The 21603-nt window shown below is 40.9% G+C and overlaps 1 protein-coding gene across 1 annotated transcript; it reads left to right on the top strand.

Annotated features, from left to right (window-relative positions):
- Positions 1-1256: 1256 nt before the first annotated feature.
- Positions 1257-19821, top strand: LOC129817322 (guanylate-binding protein 1-like). The gene is made up of 9 exons (XM_055872435.1): positions 1257-1381; positions 1618-1727; positions 11884-12074; positions 12453-12695; positions 16307-16587; positions 17903-18115; positions 18255-18357; positions 18577-18770; positions 19208-19821. Exons 1-9 carry the CDS (start codon positions 1301-1303, stop codon positions 19424-19426), a joined length of 1635 nt encoding a protein of 544 aa, XP_055728410.1. The 5' UTR covers positions 1257-1300; the 3' UTR covers positions 19427-19821.
- Positions 19822-21603: the final 1782 nt, after the last annotated feature.

Below are 21603 nucleotides of genomic sequence, written 5' to 3' on the forward strand. Positions count from 1 at the left end.
TAATACATACTATTGGACAATGATCACTGAGATCATATGCAAATACTCCACTAGACACACATTTATGGAGGTTATTAGTAAGAATGAAATTAATCAATGAGTTAATAGGGTTTTTCACATTTCACTGTGTGGTTTTTGAAATCAATTGAGTCAGACTAAAATCAATTAATATACTCTTAAATTGATCTGAGGCCAGGCATAGCCAATCCAGATTTAAATCCCCTATAATGACCAACTCTGAGGACAGAAAAGGTGTTAAACACTCAGATATAGCACCAATATCATCTGCCATGGCAGCAGGGGGGCAGTAAATCCCAGCAATAAATAAATGTGTATTCTCGTTAATGGACACATCTACAACCTGCAGCTATTTGTTGAGTAAGCTGAGACTTTGACATGTGCATGGGTTAATCATACATAGACAACATTGGCCTGAACTTGTGAAGACCTTTGGACAGGAACATTAGCTCATTAGTGATAGGCACAAGTAGGAGTATGCATGTCACGCCACCAATAGAATCTATGCCCCAATGTCTGAGCCAATAAGAGAATGGAAACTAAGTAAGACAACATGATTCGTAAAGTGGAGTGACGATGTTATGTAAGGGTAAGGCTGTATAAAAGCCAAGCACTAAGAATGAAGAGTCAGTTCTTCCATGGAATTGCTCAGCTGTGTTGCTCTCTGTAATAAAGTATATTTGAATTCACAAGCTCCGGTATCTGAAGTATTTGATTCAATATTTTCCACAACATGGTTTGGAGGACAGTGTGGCTGGCTAAGTTCCAAACTCTCAGCATGTGTAGGCTCATGATGTGAATGATACATGGGTGTGGACTGCATCATGTGGTGCACTACCCTCAACATTGTTTTGCCAGACCCTAGGGTTTAGTGGTCGGTGCTGTGTAGAGCTGGGCTGAGTTGAGGTGGGCCTGGTCTGATAAATCTATGTCAACACTGAAAAGACATTTTGAATAAGTCCATGTATTGGGGCAGGAGAATTATGTTTGTGGGGAGGACCTGGTTGCCCATGTCGGTTGTCTGCATGTCTTGTACTGGTCTTTTTTTGTGTTCAGCACATGACATTTGTAATGATCTTTTTGCACTTATTTTCTGCACTTAAAGAGCTTTGCTTTTTGCCTATAAATTGATAGCGCTATACAAAAAAAAGTGACACTATTACACTTCATTCAGCTGCCTCTAGCCCAAAGGTAAATGTACTAAAAATGTTTTTCTATTATCCTCATTCCTCAAGGTTTTGCCCTTGGAGCCACAATTCAGTCCCAGACTAAGGGCATCTGGATGTGGTGTGTGCCCCACCCAATAAAATCAGACCACACCTTGGTGCTGCTGGATACAGAGGGGCTGGGGGATGTGGAGAAGGTGGGAGATCAAGGTTATACATTTAACACATTTACATGCAAGGCTACTACTGTAATAATTAGAGGCTCTTCATTGTCAAAATATTGTATGCAATGAAAATGCATACAGTACATATACAGCAGAGTAAAGGCACATTTTAGAAATTATACAAATTTCTCCTTGAACTTTGAACTACTCCCTCACTTTATTTCACTCATCACTCCAGTAACACCTAACTCATCTTTCTGTGTTGACAGGGTGATGATAGTAATGACAACTGGATCTTTTCCCTGGCTGTTCTTCTGAGCAGCGCCCTGGTGTACAACAGCATGGGCACCATCGACAACTACGCCCTGGAGAAACTGCAGTATCCTTCAGCAGAGATGGGGAAGGGGAGATAGTGCCCAGAGCAAAGGGTCGTTTTCTAGCCTGGTCCCAGATCGGTTTGTGCTGTCATGCATAACAATGGGGTTAGGAGTTGGCAAAAAAGCAGAAACAGATCTGGAACCAGGCTATTGTTTTTCTGCCACTGTAATGAAAAATAGCAGTAGCTGTGGTAAGGTTTGGGAGACTTAGCTTTGGAGACTTGACTTTGCAGAAAGCTGAAAGGGTTACAGGCCACACCCTCAAACTAGATATTATGCCCTTTGCAACCGGTGGTGTTATACTATTCAATACAATCTCACCCAATGTAGACAACAAATATGTTTATCTTTGTAGCTCACTGCATACATTTCTACAAAAGAAATAATGGGTAACACACAAGTTGCCCCTATTACTATGTAGCTGACACGGTGATAACTGTTAACAACATGGTAGTTACATACGTTTTTACCATGTAATTACATGGTACTGTAAAAAGGTTGTTGCGGAATCAGTTATTACACAATTGGAAGCTTATTCCACATATGTAACTACTGATGTTATTACACATTCTCTTGATCCACTATGTAACTAATGTTTTGTAATTACACATTTGAAAGTCATCTGTGAATTACCATGTTAATAACTCAAACCAAAATGTGACCTAGTTACATGTAACTACAAGGTGCCACTACCACTGAATCTGCATGTAATAACAGGGTTAATAAATAGGCTAGGACCTGGTAACAACAATTGTAACAATGCACTCCCTGTTATTAACTACCGGTCATCTTCAATTAGTTTATTTCAGTGTTATGACCTGGCTCAAAGGCTAGACCAAATCAAGTGTAATGTAAGAACAATGTAGTTACATAGGATATACTTGTAATTATCATGTATCTACCAAGGAGCAAGCAACTTATAGTACAGTGAAACCCAGTCGGTCATAACTTTTATAATTACTACATGTATGTAGTTACAATGTAACCATCTTTACAGACTATAGACTAACCAGGAGAAATTGAGACAGTAAGTTCAATGTACGTAAATGTTCTCCTATGTAACAATCTTTATCAACCAACTCTCTAATTAAAATGTTGTTACAAGGGATATACATGTATTTACAATGTACTTATCCAGGAGCAAGAAACTTGAAGGTGCAAATGGAGAGATTGACGAATTTCAGTTTGTGACAACACAAGCAATGTATAGTATAGACAATCATCTAAACCGGTGTGAAATATCTTTTCACGAACAAATAATCTTGTTTTTGAAGCTGGTGTATAAAACCGAAAGTAAAAGTCGCAAAAACGAAACTTTGGGTCACCCACTAAGTTACATAGTGCAGCTTTAATATAAAGTGAAATGAATACTGTCTGTAATGTAAAGTAGTGTAACAGAAAAACTATAGTAAACCCAGCTACACACTGTGCAATACCGCAGTGTAATATAGCTGAAAAGTATGTTTCCAAGGAAAACCAGGATAGTTACTGGAAACTAGGATAGTTATTGTCTGTACTGTAAAGTAGTACAACAGAACTATAGTAAACACAGCTACACACTGAAACCCTCAGTGTAATAGAGTTGAGATGTGAGTTTCCAAGGGAAACTAAGATAGTTACTGTTTTACAGTAAAATAGTACAACAAACAACTATTGTAAACCCAGCTACACACTGTGTGAAAACAGCAGTTCAATAGAGCTGAAGAGTGAGTTTCCAAGGGAAAACTAGGATAGTAACTGGAAACTAACATAGTTACTGTTTGTACGTAGCCTACCGTAAGTAGAGCAACAGAAACTATAGTAAACCCAGCTACACACTGTGTGAAGAACAAAAAACAGTAATGTAATAGAGCTGTCAGTTTCCAATTAAGGGATAGTTACTGTCTGTACTGTAAAGTAGTGCAACAGAACTACAGTAAACCCAACTACACACTGAAACCCTCAGTGTAATAGAGCTAAGATGTGAGTTTCCATGGAAACTCACATGACAGTTACTGTCTGTACTGTAAAATAGTGACAGAACTATGGCAACTCAGCTCTGAAAAAACAACACCAGTGTAATCTCACTATGGTGAGGCTAGCATAAACTCAGACCAACAGTGTAAGATTACTGTGTCTATGGTATATAGTGTGCAATACTGTATGATAGTATAGAATGGGACATACAGTATCAGCCTTAGTCTCATACATTATCTGAAGGAGGAGACGTGGAGTGTGAACTGCTTGACCACGAAGGGGCAAGGCATTCTACCTCACACACGTTTATATCTTATTTCTTGCTTTATACGTGGGGGTTCAGATTGGCAGGACATAAGGAAAAGTGTGTTTATAACTGTGCTTCGTCCTGCAATGGTCACCTCTCGTTAAGCTAGCTACTTTGCATAGCTCATTCACCGTGGAACACACAAGAGTCTAGGCAAGATGGCTGCATCCTGTGAGAGATGAAAACGTGATGCGCCTCACGACACCTAGCTTACTCTCAGGGGAGAACTGCAAGTCCGCCGGAGCGAAACATACACAGTCTCCCGATCTTGCAGGGTAGGCTCGGTCCCCGGATCCGAAGGCTAAAACCGGGAGGGTTGGTGGACAGACAAGTCACACAGACAACTAAGACAAACCCTCAGCGCCGCCAATACTGCTCGACCAAACCAAGTATCGGCCAGGTTGGTACACTCTGTCACAAGTAATATAAACAAGGACCAAACCCAAACGAGATGGCACAAGCCAAACCGAGTGGGGAGACAGCAGAGCCGTATTGGAGTGATCCAATATAGGGCTACATAACTCATGAAACAGTTTTGTTTGCGATTTAGTGACTGACATCGTACGTTTGCACATTCAAAATAAGAAGCCAGAAGACTGCTGGGCTGTCACCAGGAAGTGACATCACACTGACATCTCACACTCTCCTTTGCAGCCAAAATGGAAGCCACATGCTATTTCCAAAGACAGTACAGTATGAATGAAGATATGCAGAAACTGCTTCTCCAGTAGAAATCCCTGATCACCCTTGTAGGCGATGTCATGGCGACGTTGGCTAGCTAAGCCACAGATAGAACAATGAGACAGATATTTCACCGGATGTATAAATGTGAAGCATCCGCTTGGTGTTTCCACTCACTACCAAATATAGTGGTGAGAGGAAGCTCGGTAGTGGGTGAAGATGGAGCGAGATGGATTTTGGCTGACATTCTGCAAATGTTCTTATCAATGAAACATTTGATCTCTATTAGTGCTGACCCCATTTAGTCGACTGTTCTATTGTTTGGTCGATAGGCTGTTGGTCGACCGATATTTCTTTAGTCGAGCAGTAGCAAAAAATAATCATAAATCTTGGTGTATAAGATAGCTATCTGATTCGCGCCAGTCTGAGTGGACTAATCCATTGTGGAGGATGTGGGGATGGTACAGTCCATCACTCTAAGGCATGTGCTACTGAAAATATATATGGTTAAGGACAATGGTGCAATATTAATAAAAACAGCATTATTTTATAACAAATGCACTTTCTCCTGCGTTTGATAGTGGCCGCTGTCTGCGGTTCTGAAACATCAGTGCGCTGTTAAATTGGTGCCTTTTCCTAGACTATCTTGCTATGTGCATAATAGCAACGTTAACAAGCAGATTGGTGTTGAGAACAATGTGGCGGAGGCAGAAGCGCAGTCAGAAGACGAGAAAACAGCCCTTGCCTTAATTGTCTAAGAAAAGTGAGGAGAGAGGAAACCCCAACTTAATTTGGTCTATAATCAATAGCCTAACTTTTAAATGTAGACATATACAGTATATCTACAGAAATAAGACAGATCCTTCTTGTGTTTCCTGTTTGAGTGTTTGTTTAATAGCCTACTAATTCAGTGAGCTCCAATCCTCACACAACCACAACATGTCGGATAAACAATTTCACAGATTTGACTGTTTTTAATATTTGCTATGCTGTAATACAAGGGATGCACTTATTTTTTTTGTTAGAACAGCCTCTTTGGTATTACTTATTATTTATTTAGTGTTCCAATTTACTGTTCCAAATTGTCAGAAAAATAACCCTCCTTTTTCTTGATCTCTTTCTTATTGTTATTATTACTACTATTATTGTTATGATCATCATTATAATAATAAGTAGCCAATTACTTTTAAACTCAGTTTTTCACAATTCCTGACATTTAATCCTAGTAAAAATTCCCTGTCTTAGGTCAGTTAGGATCACCACTTTATTTTAAGAATGTGAAATGTCAGAATAATAGTAGAGAGATGTCACGACTTCCACAGAAGTCGTTCCTTCTCCTTGTTCGGGCGGCATTCGGTGGTCGACGTCACCGGTCTTCTAGCCACCGGTCTTCTAGCCAAGTGCTGCCTCACTTGTTCTTTGGGCATTTGTTTTTTTGTGACGCGGTTGCGTTCTGTTCTAAATATTGCCTCGGTAAAGTGCTTTGTCCACTCATCTCTGCTCTCCTGCGCCTGACTTCCATACACCAGCTACACTCACTGTATGACAAGAGAATGATTTATTTCAGCTTTTATTTCTTTCATCACATTCCCAGTGATTCAGAAGTTTACATACGAATTGAGTGTATTTGGTAGCATTGCCTTTAAATTGTTTAACTTGGGTCAAACGTTTCGGGTAGCCTTCCACAAGCTTCCATCAATAAGTTGGGTGAATCTTGGCCCATTCCTCCTGACAGAGCTGGAGTAACTGAGTCAGGTTTGTAGGCCTCCTTGCTCGCACACGCTTTTTCACTTCTGCCCACACATTTTCTATGGGATTGAAGTCAAGGCTTTGTAATGGCCACTCCAATACCTTGACTTTTTTCCATCCTCATGATAGCATCTATTTTGTGCACCAGTCCCTCCTGCAGCAAAGCACCCCCACAACATGATGCTGCCACCCTCGTGCTTCACGGTTGGGATGGTGTTCTTCGGCTTGCAAGCCTCCCTTTTTTTCCCTCCAAACATAACGATGGTCATTATGGCCAAACAGTTCTATTTCTGTACGATCTTTGTCCCCATGTGCAATTGCAAACCGTAGTCCGACTTTTTTTATGGCGGTTTTGGAGCAGTGGCTTCTTCCTTTATGAGCGGCCTTTCAGGTTATGTCGATATAGGACTTATTTTACTGTGGATATAGATACTTTTGTACCTGTTTCCTCCAGCATCTTCACAAGGTTCTTTGCTGTTGTTCTGGGATTGATTTGAACTTTTCGCACCAAAGTACGTTCATCTCTAGGAGACAGAACGTGTCTCCTTCCTGAGCAGTATGATGGCTCCGTGGTCCAATGGTGTTAATACTTGCGTACTATTGTTTGTACAGATGAACGTGGTACCTTCAGGCTTTTGGAAATTGCTCCCAATGATGAACCAGACTTGTGGAGGTCTAACAAAAAAAATCTGAGGTCTTGGCTGATTTCTTTTGATTTTCCCATGATGTCAAGCAAAGCGGCACTGAGTTTGAAGGTAGGCCTTGAAATACATCCACAGGTACACCTCCAATTGACTCAAATGATGTCAATTAGCCTATCAGAAGCTTCTAAAGCCATGACATCATTTTCTGGAATTTTTTAATTCCGTTTAAAGGCACAGTCAACTTAGTGTATGTAAACGTCTGACCCACTGGAATTGTGATACAGTGAAATTTTCAGTCTGTAAACAATTGTTGGAAAAATTACTTGTCATGCTCAAAGTAGATGTCCTCATCGACTTGCCAAAACTATAGTTTGTTAACAAGAAATTTGTGGAGTGGTTGAAAACCGAGTTTTAACTTCTTATGGGCAGCATCCGGTGAAATTGCAGAGCGACAAATTCAAAATGCAGAAATAGTCAAATTAAACATTCATAAAAATAGAAGTGTTATACATCGGTTTAAAGATTAACCTCTTGTTTATCCAGCCGCACTTCTAAAAATAGAAGTGTTATACATCGGTTTAAAGATTAACCTCTTGTTTATCCAGCCGCTGTGCTTTTGTAAGCGTCCCGCTTACAAAAGCATACAAACATTTTACAACCAAGTAAAGGAATTACAAAAGTCAGAAATAGCTATAAAATTAATAATTTACCTTTGATGATCTTCATATGTTTACACTCTCAAGAGTTCCTGTTACACAATAAATGTTTGTTTTGTTCGATAAAGTCCCTCTTTATGTCCCAAAGACTCAGTTTTGTTGGCGCATTTTGTTCAGTAATCCATTGGCTCAAAGGCGGTCACGACATGCAGACGAATACATCCTAATAGTACCGGTTAAGTTCGTTGAAACATGTCAAACGATGTTTATAATTAATCCTCAGGTTGTCTATTGTCTAAATAATTGATCATATTTCAACCGGACAATAGCGTCTTCAATAGAAAGGAAAAACAACGAACGGCGAGCAATCGGTCATGCGCACAAAACAGCTCTGGTTCATTCTGCATGCCACATAGAAAATGGTCTCATTCTTCCTTGTTTTTCAGAATACAAACCTGAAACCATGTCTAAAGACTGTTAACATCTAGTGGAAGCCATAGGAACTGCAATCTGGGCCCTAACCCAACAGATACTGTTTAGGCATTCAATAGAAAAGTACCCATAGCAAAAATATCCCACTTCCTGGATGGATTTTCTTCAGGTTTTCGCCTGCCATATCAGTTCTGTTATATTCACAGACGTTATTTTTTGGAAACTTTAGAGTGTTTTCTATCCAATTCTGCCATAGGATATGCATGGTAGTGCATATGCATATCCTAGCTTCTGGGCCTGAGTAACAGGCAGTTTACATTGGGCACCTCATTCATCCAAAATTCTAAATACTACCCCCTACCCAAGAGAGGTTAATGACTCCAACCTAAGTGTATGTAAACTTCCAACTTCAACTGTATATAGGCTACTGTATCAATCAGTAATTAATTAGTTCATATCATCACACAGCATACGAGTCATTCATGCTTTGAAACACAATCAAGCATTTTAGCTTAAAATTAAATAACAAAGCGACCTTTGAATAATTAGCGTAAACAATAAATAAACCGTTCCATTTCGGCAATTGCATTCACGAATGCATACAACTGTTTTTAGTCTTTGCTATAATAAAGGTTTTACAAAAAATAAAATAAACGTGCCAACAGACTGGTAGGCTTTTAATTCATTTATTTTATTTAACTAGGCAAGTCAGTTAAGAACAAATTCTTATTTACAATGACTGCCTTGATCAGAGGCAGAACGACAGCTCGGGGATTCGATCTAGCAACCTTTCGGTCACTGGCCCTATGCTCCAACCACTAGGCTACCTGCCACCAATTTAGTGTTGTTTACATTGTTCTAAACGGTCAGGAAAAATTCTATTGTAATCTAACAGCACCTGTTTCGCACACATAATATCTACGCAGGGCTTGCTCCTTTCCTTATTTATCTTGATCTCCAGTATTTTCCACAACTAGTCAAATTTATTCCACACATCTGACTTCCCCTTTACCTCCTGAGCAACCAGTGAACATTCCCCCATTTAGAGTTTATTTGTCACATCCTCTGCATCCTTTTTGCTGTCAAGTGTGTTATCATGTTCAGAGTTTGTTATAACCAATTTAGTCATATGACTATGATATGCTATGATGTGATATGTCACAAAGAGAGCAAGGTTTGAGGAAATAGGGAATACTTTTCTGAAACAATTGAGGGATTTCGGTAACAAAACATTTCAGTCAGAAATGTCTAATTATGTTGCAGCTTCAGCAACACGGTGTTACGAGAATTATGTTCTCAATGTTCATAAACCACTTCAATTAAACTACTCAGGATTTGTAAGATTCTGGTTGACTGAAACAGACGGAGGCCCAGCTATGATAGTCAACATGTTTATTCACGAGAGCGCTAGTCCGTTGTACAAAATCATACATTTTATACTGGCTCCTTACGCACTTACATTCACACACAAACAGTAGGTATCCTACGCACATACTGTATCACTACTCAGCCGACAAAGATTATGGAGACCGTGAGAAGTACTCCCTGTCCTCGCCCAAGATTATGGAGACCGTGAGAAGTACTCCCTGTCCTCTCCCAAGATTATGGAGACCGTGAGAAGTACTCCCTGCCCTCGCCCAAGATTAGGGAGGCCGTGAGAAGTACTCCCTGCCCTCTCCCAAATCTCTGTGGCCCCTAGCCAAGGTCGGCACCAAATTTTGCTCAGACATATCTTGTCACGATCGTGTGGGGGATTGACGGACCAAAACGCAGCATTTGGAAAATAAGCCATCTTCCTTTTATTGATGACGAAGGCAAAACGAAACAAAAACACTTACACACTAACAAAACAATAAAACGACCGTGAAGCTAATAAACGTTGTGCACATACACAGGCTACAAACGTTCAGACATAGACAATTACCCACATCAAACGAAAGCCTATGGTTACCTTAAATATGGCTCCCAATCAGAGACAACAGAAATCAGCTGTCTCTAATTGGGAACCCATTCAGGCAACCATAGACTCTCCTAGACAACTACACCCAACATAGACACAGCTAGACACATACACGCAACACAAACCCATACACTACACCCAACACCCCCTTTACCATATAACCACCCAAAACCGATAAAACACAAACATTCCCCATGTCACACCCTGACCTAACTAAAATAATAAAGAAAACAAAGAATACTAAGGCCAGGGCGTGATATATCTGTACAATATGTCTTTATAGTATCTTAAACACAGACTATTGTTTTACCCTAATTCTGACTAAAACTACACGCACAATTTATTATAATTTTACTGACTTTTTTTTGCACAGCGCAGCAAGTCTGAGCCCGGCCCGGCACAATCATATCAATTGCGGTCAGACTCCCTCTAGTCATTTGTGTGTCTTAATGATTTCATCAAACAGAGCTCTTAAAGCTTTAGACAAGCTCAGTACATATAGTTGATTTGATTAAACCACATAGAATGTGTCTATATATGGAAAAATATATATATTTAAAAATGTCAAACAATCGATTGGTTGAAAGAACAGGCGACTCTCGGTCGACCAAGATATTTTTGGGGTCGGGGACAGCCCAAACCTCTATACAGTTTTCTGTTTCCAAAGTTATAATCTGTTATGAATAGAGTGTACTAATTTTTGTGGAATTTACCCTTTTGTCAAGTTTTTTCAATTTGCGTTGTTTAGAAGTAAAAGGGCGAATTCAGTTATTGCAGACGTGCACTTCACAGAGAAGGCGTTCCCTAATGGAAAAATGTAAATACGGTGAACACTTTGGAATTACCTGCATTTCTGCATAAATTGGTCAAAAAATTTGATCTGATCTTCATCTAAGTCACGACAATAGACACAGTGTGCTTAAACTAATAACACACAAATTATTGTATTTTTCTTGTCTATATTGAATATTTTGGTTTAAGTCATTAACATGGTAATTTACAGGTGAATTTCAAATGTGTAATTACAAAACATTAGTTACATAGTGGAACAAGAAAATGTGTAATAACACATGTGGAACACAGTAATTACACAGGTGGAATAGTGTAATTACACATTCCTTGCTTCAATTGTTATAATTAATTCCACAACACACCTATTACCATGTAATTACATGGTCAAAGCCTATTTAACTACCATGTTATTAATGTGTTAGTTACATAGTAATAAGGGCAACTTAATGTGAAGTGTTACCAAATAAGGTTCTAAATAGCAGTACCCTGTAGAATTTGGTCACAGCCTCAGTGTGGGGATCATAGAGAGATAGAGATCACTACATAACCAGTTTTTGCATGGACATTGCCATTGAGGACTTCCACCATTTTAAAGTAGTCAACTGGGTATGACTTCCTATGGGTTAAGATAGGACCACACAATTCCATCCAGGTCATCAGGAGGGGTCAGCCAATTAATTATACTCATGAGCAAACAGTCCATAACTGCAGGTGACAGTAACTCGCCAACCTTGGCTTTATACCTATTCAAACAACACTCTAGGTGGCAGTATGTACCCTTTCAATTTGTTTACCAACTCATAGAAGTAGTAGTGGGAAAGTGGTAGTGGGAAATGTACTACTTCAAAATGGAGATGGCTTCAATGGCGCTGCCCATGCTCTCACAGATGCCATGATTGGACAGAAACAAAGATGTGTCATCTAACTAAGTCTATGGTGTGGATATGTCTGGGTTATTGTCCTCAACACCGCCCCCTAAAGCTATGTGACAGAACTGACAGACCTCATTAAGGTGAAGTCGGTTGAGGGAGACGTTGATGAATCTGCAGACTATATCCGTTTCTTTCCGTCTTTTGTGTGGACGGTCAGAGATTTCGGACTAGATTTAAAGCTTGATGGAAAACCCATCACAGCACATCAGTACCTGGATAATGCTCTTAAACTGAAACCAGGTGAGAATACTACAGATGGATTAATGATACTGAATATATGGTACTTAAAGTTCTACTTAAAAGGACAGTTCATCCAAATTACCAAATTACATTTTAGTTGCCAAAGTTAGACAGCAATCCATGCTTTGGTTTTGTTTACCTGGCCACTGTTTCCAAATGCTAATTTGTTAATATCAATGGTCCATATATTAGCATTTTTTACATTTCATGTCCAAATCATCCTAAAGTGTCTTCAATTGATTGTGTAGCTCAATTAAGTTACTTTAAGATGATTTGGACAATTAGCATTTGGAGACAGTGGCCAGGTAAACAAAACAACAACATGGATTGCTGTCTTGTAATTTGTTCTATCTGTTCATTTATGTCATTTTTTCGAAGGTACTAGCAAGAAGATTGTTAAATACAACCTGCCTCGTGATTGTCTGCGGAAATTCTTTTCCCCCCGCTGGTGTTTTGTCTTTGAACGACCTGCCAACTCTGAGAAAATGAAACGCATGGAGGAGTTGACAGATGCTGACTTGGAACCCTCCTTTGTGATGCAGTCCAGAGACTTCTGTGACCACATATTTAAAGAAGTCAAGACTAAGACCATGATAGGTGGCCTGAAAGTCACTGCTAAAAGTGAGTATTTAAACTATTATATAGGTGTGAGAAAATACAGTGTGTGTCTATTGGGTATAATTTAAAATATTCCACCACAACAACTTTTTCCAATTGTGTTGCTGCTACCACAACTACCATGTCTAATTTTACCTCTTTATTACTACAACCTCTATTTCTACTACCATATACTGAGTATACAAAACATTAGGAACACCTGCTCTTTCCATTACATAGACTGGCCAGCTGAATCCAGGTGAAAGCTATGATCCCTTATTGATGTCACATGTTAAATCCACTTCAATCAAATAAAATTAAATGTTATTTGTCACATGCACCGAATACAACAGGTGTAGACCTTACAGTGAAATGCTTACTTACAAGCCCTTAACCAACAATGCCATTTTAAGAAGAAAGTATTTTCAAAAATAAACTGAAGTAAAAAATAAATAAATAAAATAACAGTAGCGAGGCTATATACGGGGGGTACCGGTCCAGAGTCATTGTGCGGGGGCACCGGTTAGTCGAGGTAGAGGTAATATGTACATGTAGGTAGAGGTAAAGTGACTATATATGGATAATAAACAGAGAATAGCAGCAGTGTAAAAATGGGGGGTTGCGTGGGGACAATGCAAATAGTCCAGGTAGCCATTTGAAGAAGCTGTTAAGAAGGCTTTTGAACCTAGATATAGTGCTCCGGTACCGCTTGCCGTGCGGTAGCAGAGAGAACAGTCTATGACTAGGGTGGCTGGAGACCTTGGCAATTTCTTCCTCTGACACCGACTAGTATACAGGTCCTGGATAGCAGGAAGCTTGGCCCCAGTGATGTATTGGGCCATACGCACTACCCTCTGTAGTGCCTTGCGGGGACTGAGCGTGCACCCCTGAGGGGCCCCTGTGTTGAGGATCAGCGTGGCAGATGTGTTGTTACCTACCATTACCACCTGGGAGCGGCCCGCCAGGAAGTCCAGGATCCAGTTGTAGAGGGAGGTATTTAGACCCAGGGTCCTTAGCTTAGTGATGAGCTTTGAGGGCACAATGGTGTTGAATGCTGAGCTGTAGTCAAAGAATAGTATTCTCACGTAGGTGTTCCTTTTGTCCAGGTGGGAAAGGGCAGTGTGGAGTGCAATAGAGATTGTATCATCTGTGGATCTGTTGGGGCGGTATGCAAATTGGAGTGGGTCTAGGGTTTCTGGGATAATGGTGTTGAGGTGAGCCATGACCAGCCTTTCAAAGCACTTCATGGCTACAGACATGAGTGCTACGGGTCGGTAGTCATTTAGGCAGGTTACCTTGGTGTTCTTGGGCACAAGGCCTATGGTGCTCTGCTTGAAACATGTTGGTATTACAGACTCGGGCAGGGACAGGTTGAAAATGTCAGTGAAGACACTTGCCAGTTGGTCAGCACATGCTCGGAGTACACGTCCTGATAATCCAACTGGCCCTGCGGCCCTGTGAATGTTGACCTGTTTAAAGGCTACGGAGAGCGTGATCACACAGTCGTCAGGAAGAGCTGATGCTCTCGTGCATGTTTCAGTGTTGCTTGCCTCGAAGCAAGCATAAAAGTTATTTAGCTTGTCTGGTAGGCTCATGTCACTGGGCAGCTCGTGGTTGTGCTTCGCTTTGTAGTCTGTAATAGTTTGCAAGCCCTTCCACATCCGACGAGCGGTGGAGCCGGTGTAGTACGATTCAATCTTAGTTCTGTATTGACGCTTTGCCTGTTTGATGGTTCGTTGGAGGGCATAGCAGGATTTCTTATAAGCCTCCCGGTTAGAGTCCCGCTCCTTGAAAGTGGCAGCTCTACCCTTTAGCTCTCGATGTTGCCTGTAATCCATGGCTTCTGGTTGGGGTATGTATGTACGGTCTCTGTGGGGACGACGTCATCGACGCACTTATTGATGAAGCCAGTGACTGAGGTGGTGTACTCTTCAATGCCGTCGGAAGAATCCCGGAACTGATTCCAGTCTGTGCTAGCGAAACAGTCATGTAGCTTAGCATCTGTGTCATCTGACCACTTCCTTATTGAGCGAGTCACTGGTTCTTCCTGCTTTAGTTTTTGCTTGTAAGCAGGAATCAGGAGGATAGAGTAATGGTCAGATTTGCCAAATGGAGGGCGAGGGAGAGCTTTGTACGCATTTCTGTGTGTGGAGTGAAGGTGGCCTAGAGTTTTTTTTCCTCTAGTTGCACATTTAATATGCTGGTAGAGATTAGGTAAAATGGATTTAAGTTTCCCTGCATTAAAGTCCACGGCCACTAGGAGCACCGCCTCTGGATGAGTATTTTCTTGTTTGCTTATGGCAATATACAGCTTGTTGAGTGCGGTCTTAGTGCCAGCATCGGTTTGTGGTGGTAAATAGACAGCTACAAAAAATATAGATGAAAACTCTTAGTAAATAGTGTGGTCTACAGCTTATCATGAGATATTCTACCTCAGGCGAGCAAAACCCTGAGATGTCCTTAATATTAGATTTTGTGCACCAGCTGTTATTGACAAATAGATACAGACCGCCACCCCTTGTCTTACCGGAAGCAGCTGTTCTATGTTGCCAATGGACCGAAAATGCCGCCAGCTGTATGTTATCCATGTCGTTGTTCAGCCACGACTCGGTGAAACATAAGATATTATAGTTTTTTATGTCTCGTTGGTAGGATAGCCTTGATCAGAGCTCATCCATTTGGTTATCCAATGATTGCACGTTGACTAATAGGACTGATGATAGAGGGGGATTACTCACGCATCATCGGATCCTTACAAGGCACCCCGACCTACATCCCCGATATTTCCATCTCTTCTTCATGCGAATGACGGGGATGTGGGCCTTGTCGGGTATCTGAAGTAAATCCTTTGCGTCCGACTCGTTAAAGAAAAAATCTTCGTCCGTTACGAGGTGAGTAATCGGTGTCCTGATATCCAGAAGTTAATTTCAGGCATAAGAGACAGTGATGGAAAAATTATGTGCAATCAGTGTAGATGATGGGGAGGAAACAGGTAAACAGGGATTTTTAAGTTTTGATGTAATTGAGACATGGACTGTGTATATGTTCCATTCAGAGGGTGAATGGGCAGGACAAAATATTTAAGTGCCTTTCAACGGGGTATGGTAGTAGGTGCCAGGCACACCGGTTTGTGTCAAGGACTACAATGCTGCAGGGTTTTTCACACTAAACAGTTTTCCGTGTGTTTCAAGAATGGTCCACCACCAAAAGGACATCAATGCAACTTGACACAACTGTGGGAAGCATTGGAGTCAACATGGGCCAGTATCCCTGTGGAATGCTTTTGACACCTTGTAGAGTCCATGCACCAACGAATTGAGGCTGTTCTGAGAGCAACTCAATATTGGGAAGGAGTTCTTAATGTTTTGTACACTCATTGTAACACAACAACAACTACTACAACTACTACCACAACCTTTCACCATCACCACTTCCACTAACAACATCTACTACTACTACTACAACCACCATCATTACCACTAAAATCATTACCAACATCACTACTACTACTGCTACTACCATCATTACTACTACAAACACTACCACCATCACTACTTAAACTACTACATCCACCACCATCACTACTACTACAAATACTACTGCCAGATGTGCTGAGCCCCATTTTTCCTATGCAGTGCTCGGGAACCTGACAGAGATGTACGTTGACATGATACGGAGTGGGCAGGTACCCTGCCTGGACAATGCTGTGGTGGCGCTGGCCCAGATTGAGAACTCCAGTGCCATTGAAAAGGCCAAGGCCTACTACCAGCAGAGCATGGCAAAGCTGGTGGTCTTTCCCACTGACACCCAGCAGCAGCTGTCTATGGTTCATGCTTCCATGGAGAGGGAGGCAGTGGCCATCTTCATGAATAGTTCATTCAAGGATGAAGACCAGAAGTACCAGAAGGAGCTCATGGTATGGGAATATACAGTATTATATTCATGGGTTGCACATTGCATCACAATATTGTCATTAAGGTTCTCTTCGGGACTGAGTGGAGTACTACGAATCTATCTAGATGTACTCAGGCTTTTCTAAAGTTAGCTAGCTTCAGTTAGCTTCACATTCCAGCTCAAGCTTCATCCATGTTACGAAGGTGGATATTGATTGTGCACCAGCCGCTTACCCGAGCCTGTTCAAGCCAGGCTTGTTAGTGCGCGTTCATGTCACACGTGGCAAGGTCAATCCATGGGCGAGTCAGTGCCACATTTACATTTAGGCCGAAATCTCTTCTGCGTGAAGTTGCAAATGTTTCCTGTTATTACAAAAATTGAATGCGTAATGTGATAGGCATTTTAATAATATTATTTTTAACATAAAAAAAACATTGATTAATACAATATTTAATCAGTCGTCTTCCTCAACTGAAGTGCCTTTCAACGGGGTATGGTAGTAGGTGCCAGAAAACTGATGATGACACAATCTTTTTGAGAGGGATGGAATATGATTTCATTGGTCTTCAACTCGCAACATACACTTCATTCAGGATAAATGGAGTTAGCCCATGGACTTAGATAGAAATTGCATTATTGTATCGGTCCCATTTTGGCATCTGTTAGCAATGCTAACATTAGCAATGCTAACATTAGCATTGCTAGGTATTTTTGACAAACTTTGCTAGGTAATGGTAACATTGCCATCTGTCTGAAGTAAATTTGATGACATCATAATGATGACAAAGTTGTTTCTTACTAATTATTGCATACATTAGCAATGTCAATGTATTTCCAAGCAACTATAGTGTTATTTAGACGAAACAATCATAAGCCTTTAAGAATAACTGAGCACTACTCGACTTTCGGGAGTCACTGTGTCACTACGGCGTCTTTAGAATGTTCATAACAATGGCATGATGCGACCGAGTGATGGAGGTTTAAGATCCAAAACAATTATTTATGACCATTAAGAGTGGAACAGATATAAAATCCAATTTACATATACGTTAAACGCAAATGTGTTGCATGAGGGGAGAAAAATGTTTTGGCTATTTTGCAAAGAGCAAACTGTTTTCAAAGTTCAGTTAACTGTTTTGAGAGCATGGAACTTTTTTTCCCAAGACGCTCCAAAATAAAAACGTTCATCCTCCCAAATGCAACCCATGTAATCATATTAATGATTACATTATTTAATTCTGTTAGACAAAAGTATGTCATAAACATCACAGTGGAGTTCAAATACATGTTTGGACCTAACTTCTTTTCTCTAACCAACCACTCCATGTTTCTTTTAGAAAGCACTTCAAGAAGTATATTCGACAATCTGTGAGAAAAACTCGCAGGAATCCCAGAGGGCATGCACGCACATCATCGAACACATATTTGCTCCCCTAAAGGTCCAACTTACGAATGGTTCCTACATGACCCCTGGAGGATACAAACACTACTGCGATGACCTCAAAATGATGACCAGCGAATACAGATCAACAGGAGGCAAAGGAGTGAAGGTATGTTGGACTTGCATCTAACACAACCTCACTGATTGGTCAAAATGGAAGACTGGTGCCGTGTGTATTGGAGGTTGAGGTTCTGTTCTTATTGTCTCTTATCATGTGTGTGTGCATACATACATGTGTGTGGTTCTAGGCTGAAGAGGTACTGAAGAAGTACCTGAATGACAAGGAAAGCACTGGTCAGGCCATCCTGTCAGCAGACCAATCTCTCACTGAAGCTGAGTTGAGGGCCGAAGGTGAGGACCTTTGTTGGAATTATCCATCCAGTAAATGCGAGTGGCAAACAGCAATCTTTGCAACCTTACCTTTACTAAACGTACAAGGGTTGTGTACTGTGGTTTTCCTAAAATCATTTACCATTACAGATGAGGAAAATGTAACCCATTGTGTTGCCCAAAATGATATAAATATATAAATGAAATACATTTTCTTGGTTTTGCTCTCTCTCTCTTTAGAGGAGAAAGCGAAAAGGGAGGCGTCTGAGCAAGAGAAACGAACCATGGAAGAGCAGATCAAAGTCCAGGAATTGCTGATGGACGATCAGAAGAGAACGTATGAAGAGCATAAGAAACAGCTGTTGGAGAAGATGGAGGCTGACAAGGAAAATGCTAAAGTAGAGTACAATAGAGTTCTGGAGGCCAAACTCAAGGTAGGAACTGTAATAATGGAGACCAGCAGGCAGTATATTGATTTTGGGTTAAGGGATAGTCCCCTCAAAATAGTCTTTATTTGACAGTTTTGTTTACAGTTTGTCTGCATTTTAGTCACCTTTTGCACTTTGAATTTGTTTTCTATTTCACAAAGTTTTGTAAGATTTTGTTAGCCTCACAGCCTAATAACTATGATACAGTATTTTTGTTGTAGTAACTGCTTGGTACTTTTGATAGACTTGATTTGTGTTTACCGTATTGTAAAGTTATATAGCATTAATATACATATATTGCATACTACAGTAACAAAGTATTTTTTTCATTTGCAAGTGACATTCTTCATTGGTAGTTGGTCGTACTAATTCAGAGGACAAGAATACAGCTCAATACAGAGGTAAAATGCTTTTAGTGATCTAAGCAATGTTGGTCATTTCAGGAGAAGGAAGACCTCCTCAAGGAAGGGTTTCATTGCAAAGCACAAGAAATGGAGGCACAGATTAAGGACCTCAGGATGGAGCAGGAGGAACAGGAAAAAGCTAAGCCCTCAATATGGAAGCAAGCTCTGGATAACATTGGAACTGCTGCTCTAATGATTCCAGGATGGGGAAAATTAATTGGAGTTGGTATGAAAGTTGGGTCACATTTCATGAAATGAAGGTCCTTTAGGGAGGGGATGATAATATTCTTCCAAAATATAGTGTTTCACCACCATGTCCACTTTTGAGAAAGGTGTGGATAAATTCTCAAATGTTTTACCTATCAATCATTAGACTGATTACTTTAAATGAAGCACTCCGTTCAGAAAGTGTATTTATTTAGTTTAATGTTTGTTAAGAAGGCATAAAAACAATAAAGAGTATTTTTTTAAAGGCAAATTAAGGAGTGTTCCTTTATTGAAAAAATGTATCAGTACCTTTAATTTCATTCATTTGCACCAGATATAATAGAATAGTATGTACATTGGGATGTTTGTAATAGGCTCAGTGTTAGTAAGGGCTTTATTTGTGCTCACAACAAACACTTTCTACACAATAAACACTTTTATTTTCACTGATCCTGTCTTGATTAGCATGGACAAATGAACAGGATAATTAAAAATTATGTGAAACTGTAATGAACATGATGGGAGACAGAGAGCTGGTTTCAAGCTCAGGGCACAGCAGGTGTTTATTTGTAAAGGACCACAGGAGGAGGCAGGTAGCTGGGTCCAGGGGCAGGCAGAAGGTCATACACAGGGGGTCCAACAAGGCAACAGTACAGGCAGGGAAAAGGCTAGTAACGTCGTCTGGGAGATCAGGCAATAGGTTGATAACAGGAAATCCGATAGGCTAAATTACAGGCAGGGAATAGGTAAAAGGTGTCATTAGTGAGGCAGGCCAAAACTATCATGCCCAGGAGAATTAAATTGCGGGGAAAAACAGAGCTCCGAATAGAAGTGTGTCACAAAACAAACAATACCTCACAATGATGGGGTGCAAAGAACTGAACTAAATAGTGTGTGATAATGACATACATTAATAATGACATTGTTTGTTTTCATCATTGAGCTTCATGAATCTCCATAGTATGCTTTTCTCGGTAAGTCACATTATACAGACTGGCTTTGTTGAATAAGTTTGTTCGGATTGTGCAGTAAATAAGAGATTATGGTCAGATAATACATAATCACATACACTACATGACCAAAAGTATGTGGACGCCTGCTCGCAAAACATCTCATTCCAAAATCATGGGCATTACTATGGAGTTGGTCCCCCATTTTGCTGCTATAACATCCTCCACTATTCTGGGAAGGCTTTCCACTAGATGTTGGAACATTGCTGCGGGGACTTGCTTCCATTCAGCCACAAGAGCTAGTGAGGTTGGGCAGTGATGTTGGGCGATTAGGCCTGGCTCGCGGTCGGCGTTCCAATTCATTCCAAAGGTGTTTGATGGGGTTGAGGTCAGGGCTCTGTGCAGCGTTAAGATTTCCCTTCACTGGAACTAAGGGGCCTAGCCTGAACCGTGAAAAACACCCTGCATATATTTCCCTTATCACACCCCCAGACCATTATTCCTCCTCCACCAAACTTTACAGTTGGCACTATGCATTGGGCCAGGTAGCATTCTCCTGGCATCTGCCAAACCCAGATTCGTCCGTAGGACTGCCAGATGATGAAGTGAGAGAAGGCGTTTTCCGCTGTTCCAGAGTCCAATGGCAGCGAGCTTTACACCACTCCAGCCGACGCTTGGCATTGCGCATGGTGATCTTAGGCTTGTGTGCGGCTGCTTGGCCATGGAAACCCTTTTCATGAAGCTCCGGACAAACAGTTGTTGTGCTGACATTGCTTCCAGAGGCAGTTTCTAACTCGGTAGTGAGTGTTGCAACCAAGGACAGACGATTTTAACGAGCCACGCGCTTCAGCACTTGTGGTCCCGTTCTGTGAGCTTGTGTGTGACAGAAAAATCTGTGTGAGAGAGAGGGAACAAGCACAAAAGAGCTTGGGATTTATTGTATACTGGCAGTGGCACTGTCCCCGAACAATGTGGTTATAATGGGTTGGATTAGGATAACCAACTAGTATCCCTAGCCAGACGGGTTGCCTCCCACAATGCATCCAGTGCTACAGCAGCCAGGTTTACAAGACTAACAACCAACCCCAAAATGTTTTATTATGGAGTTGATAGTGACAACCACCTCCACATGCTAATTAAGATGCTCCCTCTACCTTGCCTCTGGACTTCCTGTAATCACCATATCAGGTTGTTCTCCTTGTGCCGCTACAAGTTTAGCAAGAACAACAGAAAAGGCAACATTTGCGTATGGCAAAGAGGTACAGTGTTCGCAGCGTT

Source organism: Salvelinus fontinalis, chromosome 20 (genome assembly GCF_029448725.1).
Source record: "Salvelinus fontinalis isolate EN_2023a chromosome 20, ASM2944872v1, whole genome shotgun sequence".
In the NCBI taxonomy this organism is placed as follows: domain Eukaryota; kingdom Metazoa; phylum Chordata; class Actinopteri; order Salmoniformes; family Salmonidae; genus Salvelinus; species Salvelinus fontinalis.

Coding starts and splice junctions, on each gene's coding strand:
- LOC129817322 (XM_055872435.1), top strand. CDS start 1,301: ATGTGGTGTGTGCCCCACCCAATAAAATCAGACCACACCTTGGTGCTG. Junction 1,382..1,617: donor GGCTGGGGGATGTGGAGAAG/GTGGGAGATCAA, acceptor CTGTGTTGACAG/GGTGATGATAGTAATGACAA. Junction 12,696..16,306: donor CCTGAAAGTCACTGCTAAAA/GTGAGTATTTAA, acceptor TTTCCTATGCAG/TGCTCGGGAACCTGACAGAG.